The sequence below is a fragment of the Etheostoma spectabile genome, unplaced genomic scaffold, assembly GCF_008692095.1.
Source record: "Etheostoma spectabile isolate EspeVRDwgs_2016 unplaced genomic scaffold, UIUC_Espe_1.0 scaffold00570148, whole genome shotgun sequence".
In the NCBI taxonomy this organism is placed as follows: Eukaryota; Metazoa; Chordata; class Actinopteri; order Perciformes; family Percidae; genus Etheostoma; species Etheostoma spectabile.
Genome location: NW_022605565.1, coordinates 170 through 22,985, shown reverse-complemented (window position 1 = coordinate 22,985; position 22,816 = coordinate 170). Strand labels below are relative to the sequence as shown.

General features: G+C 42.5%; 1 gene segment (V, D, J or C); it reads left to right on the top strand.

The window, feature by feature from the left end:
- Positions 1–160: 160 nt before the first annotated feature.
- On the top strand, positions 161–21,558 carry LOC116685664 (T cell receptor alpha variable 12-2-like). The segment is given in 2 exon segments: positions 161–310; positions 21,200–21,558. Coding segments are annotated over 2 exon segments (414 nt in total).
- Positions 21,559–22,816: the final 1,258 nt, after the last annotated feature.

The following is a 22,816-nucleotide window of genomic DNA, read 5'->3' as shown; positions in this document are numbered from 1 at the left end:
AAACCTCTGGAGCAAAGACAACACAATACTCCACAACGTCCACCAGAGGGAGACACACTCTGTTAACCTTCAATATGATGTAGTCTAGAATCACTTTACCTTAGAAGTGTAACTGAGAGAAGAGAAACTACAGAGCTACGAGGAGAGGGAGAGACTCAGGGAGGAGCTGAGCTGTTACTGAACTATAGAAGAGAGAGGAACTTCTAGATTCAACAGAGATCAATACACACACCATCAACATTACCTTTATTCAACATGCTGCCACTGCAGCATTGGGGGTTTTCTCTGATGTTTCTCTCCATCTTCACAGGTATGTTAGATCATGCAGTGTGAAAAATGTAATCCCTATAACATCTTAATGTGGATTATTTATGGAGTACTGATTGAGTTATCTCTTCCTTCAGGAGTCAGCTGTGAACTTACTCCATCAAAGAAAGAAGAGAACAGTTTAGAAGACAGCTCTGTTACTCTGTCCTACAGATACTCTGAAATGTCATCCAGTAATTATTTCTTCTGGTACCGACAATATCTAGGAAAACCACCAGAGTTCCTCATCTCACACTCTGCTTCAGGACAAGTAGGAAACGAAGTAATCCCTGGACTGAAGATTAAAGTGAAGGACAAAATAATCCATATGATCATCTCCTCAGCTAAGCTGTCTGACTCTGCTGTGTACTACTGTGCTCTGCAGCCCACAGTGACAGGAAACACCAAAACTCTGTACAAAAACCTTTGGAGCAAAGACAACACAATACTCCACAACGTCCACCAGAGGGAGACACACTCTGTTAACCTTCAGAGTTATTTACAAGACAGTCTGGTTTCATTTAATTCATTATCAGGCTGTTACAAAAAGTCCATGAAGACTCTACAGCTGATCCAGAATGCTGCAGCACGTGTTCTGACAGGAACCAGGAAAAGAGATCACATCTCTCCTGTTTTAGCTTCTCTGCATTGGCTTCCTGTACAATGTAGAATAGAATTTAAAATCCTTCTTCTCACCTACAAAGCTCTTCATGGTCAGGCACCATCTTATCTTAAAGAGCTCATAGTACCTTACTACCCCACAAGAGCACTACGCTCCCAGAATGCAGGGTTACTTGTGGTTCCTAGAGTCTCTAAAAGTAGAACGGGAGCCAGAGCGTTCAGCTATCAGGCTCCTCTCCTGTGAAACCAGGTTCCAGTCTGGGTCCAGGGACCAGAGCGTTCAGCTATCAGGCTCCTCTCCTGTGGAACCAGGTTCCAGTTTTGGTTCAGGAGGCAGACACAATCTCCACATTTAAGAGTAGGCTTAAGACTTTAATATTTGATAAAGCTTATAGTCAGGGCTGGCTCTGGAGAGTCCTGGACCATCCCTTAGTTTCGCCGCTTTAGGCCTAGACTGCTGGGGGACTTCCCGTGATGCACTGAGCACCTCTCTCCTCCTACTTCTCTCCATCTGTATGCAACCTCATCCCATTAATACATGTTACTAACTCGACTTCTTCCCTTTCCCAGAGTCTTGTGCTCGTTCATATCACTGATTGATCAAAGGGGCATCTCAGCGGCAGACAAGTTGTACTATTTGAAAAGATATGTAACGGGTCCAGCTCGAAAATGCCTTGAAGGGACTTTCTTTAGAAACGATGAAGAGGCTTACAAGGACGCTTGGGACAAACTAAATCAAAGGTACGGCCAGCCATTCGTGATTCAGAAGGCATTTAGAGAAAGGCTATCAACCTGGCCTAAAGTGCAGTCTAGAGATGCTGATGGACTAAGGGCATTTGCAGATTTCAAAAATGCATGCATGCTTGCAATGCCTCATGTAAAGGGTCTACAAATACTCAATGACAGCGAAGAAAACCAGAAACTGCTGCACAAACTACCAGACTGGATAAACGCAAGATGGAACAGGCAGGTAACAAAAACTTTAATGGAGGCGGTGAGTTTCCAAGTTTTACTGCTTTTGCCTCCTTCCTCTCAGTAGAAGCTGAAGTCGCCTGCAACCCAGTCACCTCCATTTATGCACTTCGCGGCACTGAAACAAACAGCGACAGAAGGAACACAAAGGAAATCAAAAAAAACTTATAGCGTAGCTATAATCAAAATAGTGTTTAACTACTCTATTGGCCTTTACAAAATATATGTAGTGAAGTCTTTAAATAATTTAAAGTGTATAATTAGGTGTATATATTGGCCAAACATAGATGCTTCACACACATCTTCAATCTAGCAGCGCAAATCTATACATTCACCTCAATTTAAAGACTAGTATCACCGGTTCAGTACATGACACAGTGTCTCCCCCTCTGGATCTCATTCATGGCGTTGTATATTAGTCATTAAAGAATTCTTAGATAACAATTTGGTAGCAGAGTTTTGATAGTTACCTCACCTATATGTTGAGGAACAAATTGGAAACAACTCACCAGAATGTTTTCAATGGTGACTACTTACAAGACATGTTACACTGAGAAAGGAGAGAGGACCAACATGTGTGTAGTGTAAAGTTGTCAGCAGGGGGAATAACCCAGGGCTGTGAATGAGCCCTGTCCCTGTGATCAGGTTCCTCCTTCTAATCCACCAACTTAGTGTTGATGAAGACTAAACAGAGAGATCCCAGCCTTCTTTCTACTTGCTGTAGCTCAGAGTTACTCCACACTGCAGATATGACGCCTCTGTTCATCTCAGTGCTGCTGGCTGCTATGAGCCTTGGTATGAACACAACTCTCTTTCTTTGATATCAATCCAACATTGATATGATTCTTTAACAGCACACTGATTCTGTTTGTTGCTGTTTTACAGAATGCAGAGCACAACAAGACAACGTGCTGCAACCAACAGGAGATGTGACTGCTACTGAAGGAGAGGCAGTAACACTTGGCTGTCAATATAACAGCAGTTCATCTAATGATTATCTCTTCTGGTACAAACAGGATGGAAACAACAGACCCAAATTCATTCTTAGACAGATTTTCATCTACACTCAATTCCAAGTTAAGATCAGTTCCTCTGGAGATCTCCTCAGCTAAGCTGTCAGACTCTGCTGTGTACTACTGTGCTCTGAGGCCCACAGTGACAGGAAACACCAAAACTCTGTACAAAAACCTTTGGAGCAAAGACAACACAATACTCCACAACGTCCACCAGAGGGAGACACCCTCTGTTACACTTCAATATGATGTAGTCTAGAATCACTTTACCTTAGAAGTGTAACTGAGAGAAGAGAAACTACAGAGCTACGAGGAGACGGAGAGACTCAGGGAGGAGCTGAGCTGTTACTGAACTATAGAAGAGAGAGGAACTTCTAGATTCAACAGAGATCAATACACACACCATCAACATTACCTTTATTCAACATGCTGCCACTGCAGCATTGGGGGTTTCCTCTGATGTTTCTCTCCATCCTCACAGGTATGTTAGATTATGCAGCATGGACAAGATTTATTTCAATAACATTTGAATGGGAATCATTAATTGAGTTTTAAAAAACATGAAGTAACAGAGTAATCTCTTCCTTTAGGTGTCAGCTGTCAAGAACTCACTCCAGTAGAGAAAGAAGAGAACAGTTTAGAAGACAGCTCTGTTACTCTGTCCTACAGATACTCCAGACAAGCAACTGGTGCTGATTATTTCTTCTGGTATCGACAATATCCAGGAAAACCACCAGAGTTCCTCATCTCTCATTTAGGAACAGGAGGAATATTGCAAAATACAAAGTCTGAACTGTCTTTTTCAGTGAGTGAGGATAAAACCAAAATGGATCTCCAGATCTCCTCTGCTGCAGTGCCAGACTCTGCTGTGTACTACTGTGCTGTGAGGCCCACAGTGACAGCAAACCCACAGTCTCTGTACAAAAACACAAGCTGACACACTGCCAAGCTGCTGGAAGCCTTTTTTCTACCCTGTTGTAGTGAACCTTGTAGCTCCACTAGAGGGCGACATTATCAAGTAGGAGGTGCACTACTTGTGCACTGTGTTCAACCATTCAGTCAATAAGAAGTGGAGCTGTGAAGAGAACAATTCTCAGACTGGATGTTGAACATCAGCTAGTTTCTCCTGTTGATTTAAACCTTGTTGTAGAGATGGAACATTGGCTGGGGATTATTCTTGCTGCTCTTTTCTTTGGTAAGATACAAAGAGTGTTTTAATGCAGAAAGAAGCAAAAATAGATCATTTGTGTTGGTATCTCTAACATGCTAAATAACACATTATGTGGTTTTCCCTGAAGTAAAACAGCACTAAGGGAAAATACAGATTATTTACTCTTTAAACCTACTGTTCTCCTTTAATCAATCATCTTTATTGATTCATCTCTTCCTCTGCATGTTCTCTTCTTCCCCAGAGTGTAAAGGAGAAGACAGAGTGATCCAGCCACCAGGAGATGTCATTACTACTGAAGGAGAGAAACTTACTCTTGGCTGTACATTTGAGACCAGTGACACATTTCCATATTTGTTCTGGTACAAACAAGAAGAAAATAGCTTTCCACAGTTTATGCTAAGAGTCTACTCTGGAGCAAAAGATTCTGAAGATATTCACAAAGAAAGAATTTTTGCTACAGTAAAGGATAAGACAGTTCCTTTGGAGATCCAGAAGCTTCAGCTGTCTGACCCTGCTGTGTACTACTGTGCTCTGCAGCCCACAGTGACAGGAAACACCAAAACTCTGTACAAAAACCTTTGGAGCAAAGACAACACAATACTCCACAACGTCCACCAGAGGGAGACACACTCTGTTACACTTCAATCTGATGTTTACACTGTTACACTTCAGAGTATTTTACGTGAAAGTCTGGTTTCATTTAATTCATTATCCGGCTGCTATAAAAAATCCATAAAGACTCTTCAGCTGATCCAGAATGCTGCAGCACGTCTTCTGACGGGAACCAGGAAAAGAGACCACATCTCTCCTGTTTCAGCTTCCCATTTTTGGCTTCCTGTAAAATCCAGAATAGAATTTAAAATCCTTCTCACCTACAAAGCTCTTCATGGTCAGGCACCATCTTATCTTAAAGAGCTCATAGTACCTTACAACCCTACAAGAGCACTACGCTCCCAGAATGCAGGGTTACTGGTGGTTCCTAGAGTCTCTAAAAGTAGAACGGGAGCCAGAGCGTTCAGCTATCAGGCTCCTCTCCTGTGGAACCAGGTTCCAGTTTGGGTTCAGGAGGCAGAAACCGTCTCCACATTTAAGAGTACGCTTAAGACTTTCCTCTTTGATAAAGCTTATAGTCAGGGCTGGCTCAGGAGAGTCCTGGACCATCACTTAGTTACGCCGCTTTAGGCCTAGACTGCTGGGGGACTTCCCGTGATGCACTGAGCACCTCTCTCTTCCTCCTTCTCTCCATCTGTATACAACCTCATCCCATTAATGCATGTTACTAACTCAACTTCTTCTCTTTCCCAGAGTCTTGTTCTCTCTCGCCCCTCTCCTCTCTCCTCCTTTCTCTTCCTGCAGGTGTTTCTGGCTCTGGAGTTATGGTTGGAGTCACCTGCTGCCTCCATGTTCCTGTTTCACACCCTCGGCTATAATTCTCTCTCTCTCTCCTTCTCTCACCCCCAACCATTCGAGGCAGATGCCCCCCCACCCCGAGCCATGGTTCTGCTCGAGGTTTCTGTCTCTTAATAGGAAGTGTTTCCTTGCTTCTGTCAAATAGTGCTTGCACTTAATGAACTGTTGGGTTTCTGTAAATAAGATCATAGAGTCCGGTCTAGACCTGCTCGTTATGGAAGACGCAATGAGATAACTGTTGTTGTGATTTGGTGCTATAGAAATAAAATTGAATTGAATTGAATGTACTTTATCTTTGTGTGTATGGCAATGTCCTCTTTTTATATGAGCTACCCAGGGAAGCAAAACGAATTTCAGCCCCAGGTGACAATAAATATGTATTGTATCTTTGAGTTTGACATCTCACAGCTGCAGAGGACCAGAAGATACTAAACTGTTGATTAGCAGTTAAAAGAACGTGAATTATCGCCTAGCAAAGGTAAACCTCTACCAACCTCAAGATGCAGTTTACATCCTGTCCGTCCAAACTCATGAAATATATGTAGTGAAGTCTTTAATTTATTGTGTATATATTGGCCAAACATAGATGCTTCACACACATCTTCAATCCAGCAGCACATATCTATTCATTCACCTCAGTTTAAAGACTAGTATCACCAGTTCAGTACATAACACAGTGTCTCCCCCTCTGGATCTCATTCATGGCGTTGTATATTAGCCATTAAAGTCAATCAATCAATCAAAATTTATTTATATAGCACTTTACAACTACCAGCAGGTATCCAAAGTGCTTAACAAAATGAGTAAAATCACAACATAAAACAAAAAGAGTAAACATAGAAAACAGTAAAATCAGAAAAAGGTTACAAAGAAACAAAGGAATGAAATTGTCACACCACTGCTACGTATTAAAAGCCAGACTGAACAGATATGTTTTGAGTTTGGACCGGAAAAGAGCGACATCTGTAACAGTACGTATATCAGGGGGTAACTTGTTCCAGAGTCTTGGGGCAGCAACCGCAAAAGCCTGATCCCCCCACCGTTTATACCTGGACCTTGGGACTTCTAAAATCAACTGACTTGAAGACCGCAAAGATCGGTTGTGTTCTCGCACAGTTAAAATTTCTGACAAATACTCTGGGGCGAGACCGTTTAAAGCCTTAAAAACAAACAATAAAATCTTAAAATCTATTCTAAAATGCACCTGGACCCAGTGCAGGGCGTAGAGAACGGGATTGATGTGGGCACGTCTAGGTGTATTTGTTTAAAAGCGAGCAGCAGCATTTTGAACAAGTTGAAGACGTGAGATTGAAGTCTGATTCAGACCAACATAGAGGGCATTGCAGTAGTCCAACCTTGAACTAATAAAAGCATGAACGGCCTTTTCTAGGTCGTGCCTGTTCAGAAAGGGCTTAACTTTAGCCAGCAGGCGAAGCTGGAAAAAGCTCATTTTAACAACGTTACTGATCTGCTTGTCAAGTTTCATACTGCAGTCAAAAGTAACCCCCAAATTTTTGACAAAAGATCTAGTGCAAGATGCCAGAGCTCCCAAACTAACAGCCGGGCCATTCTGCATGGCTGGAGTACTGAAAATAATACACTCCGTTTTATTATCATTCAAATTAAGAAAATTGTCTGAAAGCCACAACTTAATTTCAGCGATGCAGTTTAGCAGGGAGTTTAGTGCAACACTGTCATTTGCTTTCATCGGCAAATAGATTTGTAAATCATCTGCGTAGCAATGAAATGACAGGTTGTGCTTCCCTATAATTGCCCGTAAAGGCAGTAAATATAAATAAAACAGAATAGGGCCAAGGATGGATCCCTGTGGTACCCCACAAGATAGAGGAGCAACTGACAAGGAGAGGTCCCCAATCATAACAGAAAAGCTCCTATTTGACAGATAGGAGCTGAACCATTTGAGTGCCAAACCTTTGATGCCTACACAATTCTCAAGGCGTGAGAGGAGGACTGCATGGTCCACTGTATCAAACGCCGCTGTGAGGTCCAAAAGGACTAAAACAGTAGGATTCCCGGCATCTACAGATAGGGCAATATCATTATGTAAGTAAAGTTAAGTTAAATTAAAGTGTTCTTCTTACATAACAATTTGGTAGCAGAGTTTTGACAGTTACCTCACATATATGTTGAGGAACAAATTGGAAACAACTCACCAGAATGTTTTCAATGATGACTACTTACAAGACATGTTACACTGAGAAAGGAGAGAGGACCAACATGTGTGTGTGGTGTAAAGTTGTCAGCAGGGGGAATAACCCAGGGCTGTGAATGAGCCCTGTCACTGTGATCAGGTTCCTCCTTCTAATCCACCAACTTAGTGTTGATGAAGACTAAACAGAGAGATCCCAGCCTTCTTTCTACTTGCTGTAGCTCAGAGTTACTCCACACTGCAGATATGACGCCTCTGTTCATCTCAGTGCTGCTGGCTGCTATGAGCCTTGGTATGAACACAACTCTGTTTCTTTGATATCAATCCAACATTGATATGATTCTTTAACAGCACACTGATTCTGTTTGTTGCTGTTTTACAGAATGCAGAGCACAACAAGACAACGTGCTGCAACCAACAGGAGATGTGACTGCTACTGAAGGAGAGGCAGTAACACTTGGCTGTCAATATAGCAGCAGATCAACTAATAATAATCTCTTCTGGTACAAACAGGATGGAAACAACAGCCCCAAATTTATTCTGATACGCGTTCAAGGGGATGAAGGGAACACAGTGGACGAGTTCAGGGACAGATTTTCATCTACACTCAATTCCAAGATAAGATCAGTTCCTCTGAAGATCTCCTCAGCTAAGCTGTCTGACTCTGCTGTGTACTACTGTGCTCTGCAGCCCACAGTGACAGGAAACACTAAAACTCTGTACAAAAACCTTTGGAGCAAAGACAACACAATACTCCACAACGTCCACCAGAGGGAGACATTCTCTGTTAACCTTCAGAGTATTTCATGAGCCAGTCTGGATTCTTTTCACCAATAAAGCCCAGTTGTGATGAAGACTTGGAGAAATGAAAGTAAGTCAACATCTGAGTCTCCTCCTCCTGACTGCAGAGGTGGCTTCATGACAGACAACTGTTTGATTCCAGCTGTGAACATCAGACCAACAACTCACAACACTTATTCTTCCTGAACCTTCAAAAACAGCATTTCACCTCTGCAGACATGGAAAAACTCACTGCAGTTCTGTTCTGCTTCTCTCTCATAGGTACGGATGGTTTGGATTATAAATCTTGAAATATAAAGACATTTTCAAGGTTTTACAGATCCAGTTCAGATTTTAGATAGAGTTCAAAGTTACACATTTCTAAAGCATCAATCTAGATGTCATCACTTTATAACTAATAACTGATTAATACATTGTTAACAGCATCATTTGCTGAACTTAAAAATGTCAGAGTGATGTTTTCCAAATGTTGGATATGTGACTTTGGAGCAGCGGTGTAAATCTAACATGTTGTTTTCCTCACTAGGTAACACGATGGAAGATGAGATTACTGCCAGCAGTGCTGAAGTGTTTTCATCAGAGGGCCGTAGTGCTACTCTGTCCTGTACCTATTCAGTTAAAGCTCAAAATCTCCAGTGGTATCGACAGGATCCTGGATCAGCTCCTCAGTTCCTTCTCCTGATCACTGATACTAAACCACCTTCAGTAGTGGAAGCTAAACCTCCTCACCCTCGACTGACTGCTATACTGAATGAGGAGAGAAATCAAGTTGATCTACAGATCTCCTCAGCTAAGCTGTCTGACTCTGCTGTGTACTACTGTGCTCTGAGGCCCACAGTGACAGGAAACACCAAAACTCTGCACAAAAACCTTTGGAGCAAAGACAACACAATACTCCACAACGTCCACCAGAGGGAGACACACTCTGTTACACTTCAATATGATGTAGTCTAGAATCACTTTACCTTAGAAGTGTAACTGAGAGAAGAGAAACTACAGAGCTACGAGGAGACGGAGAGACTCAGGGAGGAGCTGAGCTGTTACTGAACTATAGAAGAGAGAGGAACTTCTAGATTCAACAGAGATCAATACACACACCAGACTACTTTATCCAGCATGCCGTCATTGGATCATTTTTTGCTTTTTCTACTTTTTATTTCAATTATAACAGGTGTTACACCACTCAGACGGAGACGCTGATAGTAGTGTATAAAAGTTCAGTTTATTCCTTCACAGTAGGATTGTTCACACAGCGAGTTCGAGTTCACTACCGCGGACACACACCAAACGTGTCTCTCCTTTACTACACGGCCTCAACTTCTTTGCCAAAAGTGTCTTCTTCTTACCATGTATTACAGTAAGTTTGAACCACAAACCACTACACAGCTAGCCCCCTACTGGCAGGATGAAGAACTGCATACTTCAATGCATTACTAAACAGAATGCAGCTAAATTATGTGTTGTCTGTAAACCAAACAAAATACTTTCGATAAGGTTCATTCCAGGTGCTACATTCCTCCCCTGCAAAATAAATGTTATCCTTAACATTAGCATAAACTTCTTTTGTCACATGGCAAATGAAAACATTGCAAACATTGTATTGGCAAAACCTTTCTTTTGAAAGTAAGAAACAAGTAAATAATATTAGTGCGTTCCACAGGTTTGACCCTTATAATATCTCCCCATTGTCCACCATGTGATGTAATCACATTCCACTCATAAATGACGCCATTAAGCATTTTAAACTTCAGTATAGTTTACCTCCGAATAGTTGTGACAATAGTGCAATTGCATGTGTTTTCTTCTACACAAAACCATTTCTGTTCCTTCAATATCTTCTCCAAAGACTTCTAATTTTTATAGTCTGAAAACATAACATAACATAAGTTTTACTGTTTCAATGCCAATGTTTACTTAACCAAAAATTTGGACTCTTATGTCACACCTAAACCAATACTTAGCTTCTGGAATATTAGCCACTTTATATCACCATCAGAAATTCAATCAGTAAAGTATTAACAATATAGGATCACAGTCGTTAACTGGACTTAGCTTTTTTTTCTAATACTCTTTCTCAGATGATACACTTAATTGCAGTCAGTATTCAGTTCACAAGCAATTCTACAGTGTTCACATTTTTTTTTCTTCTACAACAGTCCATGTTCAACCCACAAGCAGTCCTTTAGTAGTAGCCTATAGCAATGAGTGGAGGAAAACCCAGCTGGGGTCCCCACATCTGTAGAGGTGGCCAAGGCATACAGTATTGTCCATATCCTGGGGCCAGTGCATTGACATAGAGTGGGTTAGTGCAAAGCCCCACCACACGATGCGTTGGATGACCTAACGAGTCATACGTCAGTGTTTCTCTGGGTCGTCTCTCTCTCTGTGAACGACGTGGTTGCATGTCAGTAAGTTCTGACTCCTGGTTGACAGGACAGTCTGCAGCTGAAACTGCATGTGACACCTCTTCGGTACTACCTATGTCCTTTCTGTAGTGTCCTGGGCCACTAGCACGGGGGCAGGAGTTTCAACCCTGACCTCCTCTGTTTCAGCCTCAGCTTCCGGCTGAATTATTTCAGGAGCATTTTGAGGTGCAACATTTTGCTCTCCAGGCTTGTGGTGATGGTGTCTCAGTCTATTAGCCCAGTAGCATTCATCATCACTTGAAGTCTCCAAATCCTCTGAAGTATCTTTTGTTTTACTTTCCTGTGTCTCTTTGCTTTTTGAATATGCAGATTCTTTCCAGTTTTTTTAGCTGGTTCCTGCTGTGGTAATGCATCACAGGGCATTAACATGTTACGATGGAGGATTCTGCTATTCCCTGTGCCATTTTCAGCCTTGACTTCATAAACTGGGCTGTCTCTGCCCTTTTGAGAAACCACAATATGTATTTGCTTTTCCCAATATGAGCGCAATTTCCCAGGCCCTCCTCGTTCCGACATGTTTCTAACAAGGACTCTGTCACCTGGAGAAAGCATTGCACTTTGTCTCTTTTGATCATAGTATGTTTTTCCTCTTGCTGTAGTCTTTTTGATAGTTTTGGATGCAATGTCATATGCTTCTTTCATTTGTTGCTGCCATTTTTTTGCATATTCCTCATAGGAGTTACATCCTTCCTCCTCATTTATCCCAAATATTACATCAATTGGCAAGCGTGGCTTTCTACCAAACAGCAGATAGAAAGGGGAATAACCTGTTGCTTCACTGGTCGTACAATTGTAAGCGTGTACAACTTTGCTCACATAGTCACTCCAATTTCCCTTTTCTCCTCATCCAAGGTCCGCAGCATAGATAACAATGTACGATTAAATCTTTCAGCTGGGTTCCCTTGTGGGTGGTAAGGAGTTGTTTTAGAGTTTGCAATGCCCGTGTATTTCTGTAGTTGTCTGAATAAACGGTTCTCAAATTCTCTGCCTTGATCATGATGAATTTTAGCAGGGAATCCATATTTCAGGGCAAAATCGTTGAAAATCTTATCTGCTGCTGTTTTGCCTGATTTGTTACGGGTTGGGTATGCTTGAGCAAACTTGGTAAAGTTGTCAATAATTACCAAAATATACTCATACCCTCCCCTGCTTTTTCAAGGTGAAGATAGTCAATAGAGATGATCTCAAATGGTGCTGTAGCAGGTATGTGACACATGGGAGCTCGGGTATGGACTGCAGGTTTCTTTTGATAGTTACATTTACACACCTTTGCAATAAAAAACTCAATGTCCTTCTGCATCCCAGGCCAATAAAACCTCTGTCTAGCCAGGTGCAAAACCCGTTCCACCCCCAGGTGACCCATTTCGCAATGGAGATATTTGTAAACCAACTCTTTGTACACTTCCGGAAGCACAATGTGACTACATGTTGCCGTTTTGCGTTTTAACAACCCTCTTGAGAGACATACAATCTTTTCCACTCATGGAACAGTCGTTTACCTTTCATCTTGTCTGGTTTCTCCCCAGACTTTTTCAGCTGGATTACATAAGAAATGGCGGTGTCTTGCAGCTGCGCCTTCAGTAGCTCTTGCTGTGTTATCTTTATGTCTGACTGGGCATCTGCAGCTATTTCTTGCACATACGGGCTGCAGGTCACTGCTGAGATCCAGTCCACATCATGTTCTTTCTGATTTTCGACTGCATTGAATATTGTACCAAGTACCTCAGGGCCACACTGCTCCGTGCATTCACTCATTAATGCCTCCATACTCACATGTGCCCGGGACAGAAAGTCTGCGTCCGTGTTCACTTTCCCGGACGGTACTTTAACGTCAAGTTAAAATCAGCCAGCTCGGACACCCAGCGATGTCCTGTTGCGTTTAGTTTGGCTGTGCTCAGGACATAAGTAACAGGGTTATTGTCACTGTATACAGTTACAGAGGGAGCATAAAACAAATAGTCTCTAAACCTGTCTGTAACTGCCCACTTGAGTGCTAAAAACTCCAGTTTCCCCGAATGTAATCTGTAATTTTTCTCTGCTGGTGTCAATGTCCGTGAGCCATAGCCAATGACTCTCAGTTTGCCTTCCTGTCTCTGGTAAAGGACTGCTCCCAGTCCCTCCTCTGAAGCGTCAACATGCAAAATATATGGATCCTCAAATCTGGGATACGCCATTACAGGTGGGTTAGTCAAGACATCAACAAGATAGTTCAATGCTTTTTTGTGTGTGTCAGTCCACTCTATTTTCTGATTTGGGGGGGCTTGTCCTGTCCTCGCTGGGCGACATGTGGACTTAGACTGAGTATTTTGGGTTATGTCTGATGAGAGCAGGTCATACAGGCATTTTGCATGACGGGAAAAATCCTGCACGTAGCTCCTATAGTAACCCAGGAACCCTAGGAGTTTCCGGAGTTCTCTGATGTTAGTAGGTGGTTTGTTTTAAGCGCTTGTACTGCAGCTACCTCTTTATTGTCCATCCTGTAGCCATCAGCTGAGATCACTTTTCCCAGATAACGCACCTCATTTTTAAACAGGTCACATTTATCCGGCCTCAGCTTGACTCCCCAGGCTTGTTGACGTTTTAAGACTGATCTCATGTCTTCAACATGCTGAGAGAATGTTTGCTGTACACCAAGACATCGTCTAAATAAGGAATACATATCTTGTCTCTGAGTCCTTCAAGGCTTTCTTCCATACTGCGTTGGAAGGCTGACGGTGCATTAGTTAGGCCAAATGGAATCCGGTTCCATTCATACAGACCCCATGGGGTTGTGAAGGCTGTGAATTTCCTAGAGTCCTCGCTAATGTTTCCCTGGTGGTAAGCTTTGCCTTGGTCCAGCACGCTGAACCAAGCATTTCCACCCAGACCATCAAGTATCTCCTGGATGCGTGGTATAGGGTGCCTGTCTGGGATTGTCTCTTTATTAAGCCCTCTGTAATCAATACATAGTCTTAGGCTTCCATCCCGTTTCCTCACGCAAACCACTGGAGATGCATATGGGGAAGTGGATTTGCGTATAACCCCTTTTTTAACAAGTCCTGTATGTGGGTTTTTACCTCCTCATACAATGGTCGTGGTATGGCATTATATGTTTTAGCTACTGGGGCATTATCGCTGAGCACAATGTCCATTTGTAAGTTTTAATAAAACCAACTTCATCTTTGTCCCTCGCAAATGCACTTGACTCTTCTCTAAGCATTTGTTTAACAACCATTTGTTGTTCACTGGTCAAGTGGTCTAAGTTGACAGGAGGATCCCACTGTTGGTTTTTTTTTATCTCTCTGTGACTTTTCCATGGTATAATTATGTTGGACTGGGGCATTATCAATAACTACTGAATTAACATGGTGCTCCTCTGGGTATACCGGATAGCAGTTTGTTATTCTCTGTATGCTCCCTATCATAATTTACCAGGCATCGAGATGTCATGCTGTGTCGCATTTCTGACATAGATGTTGACTTTACGTGAGGAGCAGGACATATTTACCAGCTGGCAAGTGATTTCTAATCCCTCTTCCAAAGAAAGATTCTCTTCAGGTTCAAAGAGCATCTCAGTGTTTACTTTGAGATCCGTTGTTACAGGGCAGCTAATACACTTGACTTGTCCCCTTGGGACTACAATGGACACGCGTCCGGTTCTGACTGGGTAAGAAGCATTGTCACTGGTAGCTCCCTGGATCAGATTTAATAGTGCCTCTGCCTTTCCTGAACCTAGTCTTAGTGACTGTCTGAGCAAAGTTACTTTTTCCTTGTGCTGCACCTGGGCTTTCTCCTCTCTCATTATTTCAACAATGGCATTGAACCCTATTATTGGTCTTTGTACTACGTCCCTGCTCACAAGCACCGGAACTATTACCTCATCAGTTTCTGATGTTTGACCTTTTGGGTCACACAGATTGAGACTAACCTCAACCCAGCCCTGAAAGGGAATCTTTGAGCCGTTGGCTGCTCTTAAATCCAGAATTTGCTCACTGTCTAACAAGTCACTGATTGGGTGGATTGTTGCATCAGGTAAGTTTTGGGACTTCCATGCCTCACTCATGACTGATACTTGTGCCCCTGTGTCCCACAAACCTAGCGTCTTAACCTTATTCATTTTACACCAGACCAGACACTTCCGGCCTACCAGCTGTGCTACTCGTTTGTGTTTTGTACCAGCATTCTCTGAATGAGAGGATTGATCTTTCTGCTTTCATTTGACATTGAAGAGATAACATGTTGTGGGGTGGGCAGTTTTTGTCTTTTTCGTTCCTTTCAAGCGAATGTATAGCATCTATCGGTGGGTTCAGCTTTGAGTGTTTATCTTCTTGGGACATTGCTATTGAGGTTATGGCGTGTCCCCCAGTCACAACCTCCGCCAGTTTCCCGTCAGTTTTTGTCCCTCCCCTACTCTACACCCTTTTGCCCAATGTGTGTCACTGCCACATTTAAAACAATGGTTGCAGTTTTTGTTGTCCTGCTGACATGCTACACACTGTCTTTTTGGTCTCCTAGGAGCATTCACAGGTAAGTTGCCTCTGTTTATGTCGCCCGCTTGTCTCTCGTGCTGGACAGTTTTTAACAGTGATGCCACCTGGCCTGTAAGCTCCCTGATTGCTGTGTTGTTCTCCTCCATTTTTGTAAATAGGGGTTTTCTTTAGTCGGTTTGTTAGGTTTAGCTGCAAGCACAGTTGTTGGAAAGACACTTTCATCTTCACTCCTCTCTACTGTGTTCAGATTTGCCCGATGAGCGTTTTTGTTGGTGGCTTTAATCTTTGGATCCTCTCATTTTCATTATATGCGCAACCTGCATCTTTTGTAACAGCAGCTCATCATTACTTTCCTCATCCCGCAGATACATTCTCATTTCTGCTCTTATGTTGTCGTTTGACAAGCCTGTCATGATGGACTGTGAACACTGGCTTTGGACTAGCTCTTTGTTATATTTCAGGCCAGACTGGGCACGCTCAGATGCAAACAGTACCTTTTGGCGCAGATCCAGCACTCGGACCAGAAAATCTAGTGGTGTTTCCCCAGGTCCCTGTACAGCTTTTGTCAATTGTTGGTACAATACAGTTGCATCCTTTTCTGCATAGTGAGCTCTGAGTATTTGTCTAAGGATATCAAGCGTAAGGTTCTTTTTCCCCTCCAGATAACTCCTCAGTTTCAATCCAGGCCTCACAGCACAAATAACTGCCTCCACAATTTAAATTCAGGATAGCATTTCCTTAGCCCACTTTCAATCTGATGTTCCAAGCTACTAAAGCTAAGAGTGTCCTTTGAGGTTGACTCACCTACATATCCATTTATTTTGAAGTCCTTTCTGAACCCCTTGAAGGAGCATAGAAGCTGTTACTCATGGACTCTCTGCCTCCGCGTTGAGTCGCATTGTGCCCCGCTGTCCCCAGAACTCCTTGCTCCAGCAACGACGGAAACGGTGTGCCTTTTCCTCGTGGTTGTTCCGATGCGGGCTGTGGTGAGAGAGCTGTTTCCACGCCGTCCGCATACATGGACACCGCTGCTGTTTCACCGCCGTCGGCCGCTCCCGCGTACCCGTAGCCGGTCAAGGTCATCGGGTTGTCCCGGAGTGTGTCGAGCAGGTCGTTCAGTTGCAAAAGCACAGACATACCTTCGTCCTCCTTCTCTAGGAGCTCAACGCGCTCACAAAAGTTTATGACGTGCTTAACCAGTGCACGACGAGTTTTACCTGTAACGTCTGGTAAGTTTTCACCCGCAATGTTACAGTTCTCACAAACTCGATGTAATTCTTTCACGGTTAATCCAATCAACTTTTCTTCAATTTCCAAAAGAAAGTCTTCACGGTGTTCCGACATCTTGCTGTTCGTGTTAGTGACCCGATACACTTTTTCCTTTACAAAAAACAATAAAACGGCTCGGTGTCGTCCTAGCTAGACTGTAACTGTTAGCTCTGGAAGCTAAGCTACCTCGTGTCCCTTGCTCACACACACCGGTGTTTTACCGTGTTTTCTTCGCTGCAGAGTAATCCTCATCTTGATAGGAATCCCAGCGGTGCCTCCAAATTGTTACACCACTCAGACGGAGACGCTGATAGTAGTGTATAAAAGTTCAGTTTATCCTTCACAGTAGGATGTTCACACAGCGAGTTCGAGTTCACTACCGCGGACACACACCAAACGTGTTCTCCTTTACTACACGGCCTCAACTTCTTTGCCAAAAGTGTCTTCTTCTTACCATGTATTACAGTAAGTTTGAACCACAAACCACTACACAGCTAGCCCCCTACTGGCAGGATGAAGAACTGCATACTTCAATGCATTACTAAACAGAATGCAGCTAAATTATGTGTTGTCTGTAAACCAAACAAAATACTTTCGATAAGGTTCATTCCAGGTGCTACACAGGCAAGTTATATTCTGCATTTTCTAGGTTTGATTGCAATGTTTCATAACTGAATCATTTCTTGAAACTTTTGTAAGAATGAAATTTGTCCAACTGTTACATCTAATAACAAAGTTATCTCTTCCTTTAGGAGTCAGCTGTGAAGAACTCACTCCAGTAGAGAGAGAAGAGAACAGTTTAGAAGACAGCTCTGTTACTCTGTCCTGCAGATACTCCAAAGGTTCTGCTGATTATTTCTTCTGGTATCGACAATATCCAGGAAAACCACCAGAGTTCCTCATCTCTCATCTGGAATCAGGAGAAATAATGCAAAATACAAAGTCTGGACTGTCTGTTTCAGTGAGTGAGGATAAAAACCAAAATGGATCTCCAGATCTCTCTGCTGCAGGGCCAGACTCTGCTGTGTACTACTGTGCTGTGAGGCCACAGTGACAGCAAACCCACAGTCTCTGTACAAAAACACAAGCTGACACACTGCCAAGCTGCTGGAAGCCTTTTTCTACCCTGTTGTAGTGAACCTTGTAGCTCCACTAGAGGGCGACATATCAAGTAGGAGGTGCACTACTTGTGCACTGTGTTCAACCATTCAGTCAATAAGAAGTGGAGCTGTGAAGAGAACAATTCTCAGACTGGATGTTGAACATCAGCTAGTTTCTCCTGTTGATTTAAACCTTGTTGTAGAGATGGAACATTGGCTGGGGATTATTCTTGCTGCTCTTTTCTTTGGTAAGATACAAAGAGTGTTTTAATGCAGAAAAAAGAAAAACATCATTTCTGTTGGTATCTCGTACATGCTAAATACGTTATATAATTTTTTCTGAGATGAAACAGCAGTAATGGAAAATCCAGATTATTCACTCTTTTAACCTAATGTTCTTTAAACAATCATCTTTATTGATTCTTCTCTTCCTCTGCATGTTCTCTTCTTCCCCAGAGTGTAAAGGAGAAGACAGAGTGATCCAGCCACCAGGAGATGCCATTACTACTGAAGGAGAGATACATACTCTTGGCTGTACATTTGAGACCAGTGTTGTCTCCAATGCATATTTGTTCTGGTACAAACAAGAAGTCAATGACTCTCCTAAATTTATTTTGAGACGTGATACCATTGGAACAAAATCTAATGCTCCAGGGTTCCAGAAAGACAGATTTGATGCTAAAATCAACAAGACATCAGTTCCTCTGGAGATCCAGAAGCTTCAGCTGTCTGACTCTGCTGTGTACTACTGTGCTCTGAGGCCCACAGTGACAGGAAACACCAAAACTCTGTACAAAAACCTTTGGAGCAAAGACAACACAATACTCCACAACGTCCACCAGAGGGAGACACACTCTGTTACACTTCAATATGATGTAGTCTAGAATCACTTTACCTTAGAAGTGTAACTGAGAGAAGAGAAACTACAGAGCTACGAGGAGACGGAGAGACTCAGGGAGGAGCTGAGCTGTTACTGAACTATAGAAGAGAGAGGAACTTCTAGATTCAACAGAGATCAATACACACACCATCAACATTACCTTTATTCAACATGCTGCCACTGCAGCATTGGGGGTTTTCTCTGATGTTCTCTCCTTCCTCACAGGTATGTTAGATTATGCGCTTTGAAAAGGTTTAAATCCAAAAACCAGCTGATGTGAATCATTCATTATGTCTTCTACAACATAAAATAACAGAGGTACTCTCCTTTAGGAGTCAGCTGTGAAGAACTCACTCCAGTAGAGAAAGAAGAGAACAGTTTAGAAGACAACTCTGTTACTCTGTCCTACAGATACTCCAAAGGTTCTGCTGATTATTTCTTCTGGTATAGACAATATCCAGGAAAACCACCAGAATTCATCATCTCTCACTTTGGAACGCAAAATGCAACAAAGTCTGGAAGGTTGCTTCAGTGAGTGAGGATAAAACCAAAATACATCTGCAGATCTCCTCAGCTAAGCTGTCAGACTCTGCGTGTGTACTACTGTGCTCTGCAGCCCACAGTGACAGGAAACACCAAAACTCTGTACAAAAACCTTTGGAGCAAAGACAACACAATACTCCACAACGTCCACCAGAGGGACACACACAGTTAAGGACAATCACAAAATGTCGAGAGTTCCTCAACAGATGACGAAGAGGAAGGAGCAATGATGTGAAGGCCCAGATCCATCAGAGTATCAATGCTCTTCCTCTCTCCCCCCCTCTCACTGCAGACATGAAACACTGGATGACTAACATCCTGATTCTGACTCTCTGGCTAGGTAACTACTGAAACATACTGATTGTTCTCCTTTAATCAATCATCTTTATTGATTCATCTCTTCCTCTGCATGTTCTCTTCTTCCCCAGAGTGTAAAGGAGAAGACAGAGTGATCCAGCCACCAGGAGATGTCATTACTACTGAAGGAGAGACACTTACTCTTGGCTGTACATTTGAGACCAGTGACACCTATTCTTATTTGTTCTGGTACAAACAAGAAGAAAATAGCTCTCCGAAGTTTATGCTAAGTGTCTACTCTGGAGCAAAAGATGCTGGAGATATTCACAAAGGAAGAATTTATTCTATAGTCAAGGATAAGTCAGTTTTTCTGATCATCTCCTCAGCTAAGCTGTCTGACTCTGCTGTGTACTACTGTGCTCTGAGGCCCACAGTGACAGGAAACACCAAAACTCTGTACAAAAACCTTTGGAGCAAAGACAACACAATACTCCACAACGTCCAACAGAGAGAGACACACTGTTAAACTGTAAGACAATCACACAACAACTCAACCAACATCAGAGACATCCACCAAAGGTATTAATTCTCTTCACTGCTGTTTCATCTTTTTGACTTTCAGTAAAAGGTTATTCTCTGGCCCGCCCACTGACCTTTAACTCAACCAATGAGATGATTTGTGTCTCCAGAGCAGAATGTCTGAGGAAGTAAACGCCCAATCAGTGGATGTTGAGAAGAAGGGCTGCCCATCAGAGAGGCTGTTTAGTTGTTCATTCTACTGCAGTGGAGGAACATTGCTCATCTGCTGTCTGTTTGGCTTTAACAACTCCAAAGACATGTTGCTTTACCTCTTTTTACTCTTCTTCCCTTTATAGGTGAGTGTTAGAACAGAGATCACAGTCTCATCTAAGCTGCTGTATTAACCACATATTTCACAACTAGAGGTTCATCTGTGGAAGGTAATGATAAATGACGTGAATAATACTCATTTTGCAGCCCTGGGTTCCATGAACAGCATAAAGCCAGAAAGTAGTGAAGACCATGTTGCAGAGGGCAGAAACATCAACCTGACCTGTACATATGAGGGAGCTATCTACAGTATCCAGTGGTACCGACAATACAGAGATCCAGACCAGAGTTCCTGCTCTCCATCACAGAGGGAGGATCAATTCATCCAACTGGTTCTGATTTCTCAGCTCACATTAACAAGACAAGGAAACGTGTTGATCTGGAGATCATCTCAGCTAAAGTCACAGACTCTGCTGTGTACTACTGTGCTCTTAGGCCCACAGTGACAGGAAACACCAAAACTCTGTACAAAAACCTTTGGAGCAAAGACAACACAATACTCCACAACGTCCACCAGAGGGAGTCACACTCTGTTACACTTCAATATGATGTAGTCTAGAATCACTTTACCTTAGAAGTGTAACTGAGAGAAGAGAAACTACAGAGCTACGAGGAGACGGAGAGACTCAGGGAGGAGCTGAGCTGTTACTGAACTATAGAAGAGAGAGGAACTTCTAGATTCAACAGAGATCAATACACACACCACCAACATTACCTTTATTCAACATGCTGCCACTGCAGCATTGGGGGTTTTCTCTGATGTTTCTCTCCATCCTCACAGGTATGTTAGAGTATAAAGCTTCAAAAGGTTCATGCAGAACTTTAATTACAAAACCAGCTGAATGTGAATCATTCATTATGTCTTCTACAACATAAAATAACAGAGTTATCTCTTCCTTTAGGAGTCAGCTGTGAAGATCTCACTCCAGTAGAGAAAGAAGAGAACAGTTTAGAAGACAGCTCTGTTACTCTGTCCTACAGATACTCCAGACAAGCTACTAGTGGTGATGATTTCTTCTGGTATCGACAATATCCAGGAAAACCACCAGAGTTCCTCCTGTACATTTCAGGGCTTGGTTTTACGAGACCAGGAGAGTCTCTCCAATCAGACTCTAGGTTCTCTACTAAACTGTCTGAAGAAAAGCATGGTGTGGATCTCCAGATCTCCTCTGCTGCAGTGCCAGACTCTGCTGTGTACTACTGTGCTGTGAGGCCCACAGTGACAGCAAACCCACAGTCTCTGTACAAAAACACAAGCTGACACACTGCCAAGCTGCTGGAAGCCTTTTTTATACCCTGTTGTAGTGAACCTTGTAGCTCCACTAGAGGGCGACATTATCAAGTAGGAGGTGCACTACTTGTGCACTGTGTTCAACCATTCAGTCAATAAGAAGTGGAGCTGTGAAGAGAACAATTCTCAGACTGGATGTTGAACATCAGCTAGTTTCTCCTGTTGATTTAAACCTTGTTGTAGAGATGGAACATTGGCTGGGGATTATTCTTGCTGCTCTTTTCTTTGGTAAGATACAAAGAACAACATGGTTTTATTATTTTCTAAAGATTTATATAAACTGCAGTTCAGAGCAGAAATCTCTGACCAGTTGAGCTGTTCCTGTCCAGAGTAACAATGTACAGTTGACATTTTCCTCTGTCTTCTCCTCTCAGCCTCATGAACAATGTTAGTCTAATGGCTTCATTTTCTCTACTTTTTCAGGATTAATAGCTGGAGACAAAATCTCTCCTGTAGAAGATGAAGTCAGTAAAAGAGAAGGAGAATCTGTCTCACTCAGATGTGAATATGAGACAACAGATAGTGATCCAAACCTTCACTGGTACAGACATCATTCAGACCTTCAGGCACCTCAGTTTATTCTCTGGAAAGGAGCATTAAGTGGTGAATATATCCCAGATAAACAGAAATATGAAACCAAAACATCAGTGAAATCAACTGAACTGACCATAAAGACCCTAACCCTGGCAGACACAGGTCTCTACTACTGTGCTCTAGAAACACAGTGACACAAAGTGTAGAAGAGGCTGTACAAAAACCTGAACACAGATATGGGACTACTCTTCAAAGAGGAGGGAAGTGGTATTCAAACCACAGCTTGATATCAGATGGATTCTTATTATTCCAGTTTTATCAGAGTCCCTGTGGTTCCAGCTGCTAGTGTAACACTGTGGGAGGACTCACATGAGCAGCAAATCCACATCAATGACAAACAAACTGTAAGATGGTTCAAACACAAGACACCATGACAACAGATACATGAACACTGACTTAGCTACTAGCATGCAAGCTAGCAAAGTTCATGTACTAAGCATCTTTCACAGACATCAGTCTCCCAGTGCTTCACAATCAAAATAATACAGCACCAAATTAACAATCCAACATAATCATCAACAAGCAGAAGTGAAAACACTACACAAAATTAAAAGAAAAACAGTAGGTCACAGGTTTAAAATGCTACCTAAACGCTGCGTGAACAGATGGTTTTGGCTGCTCATTAAAAAAAGAC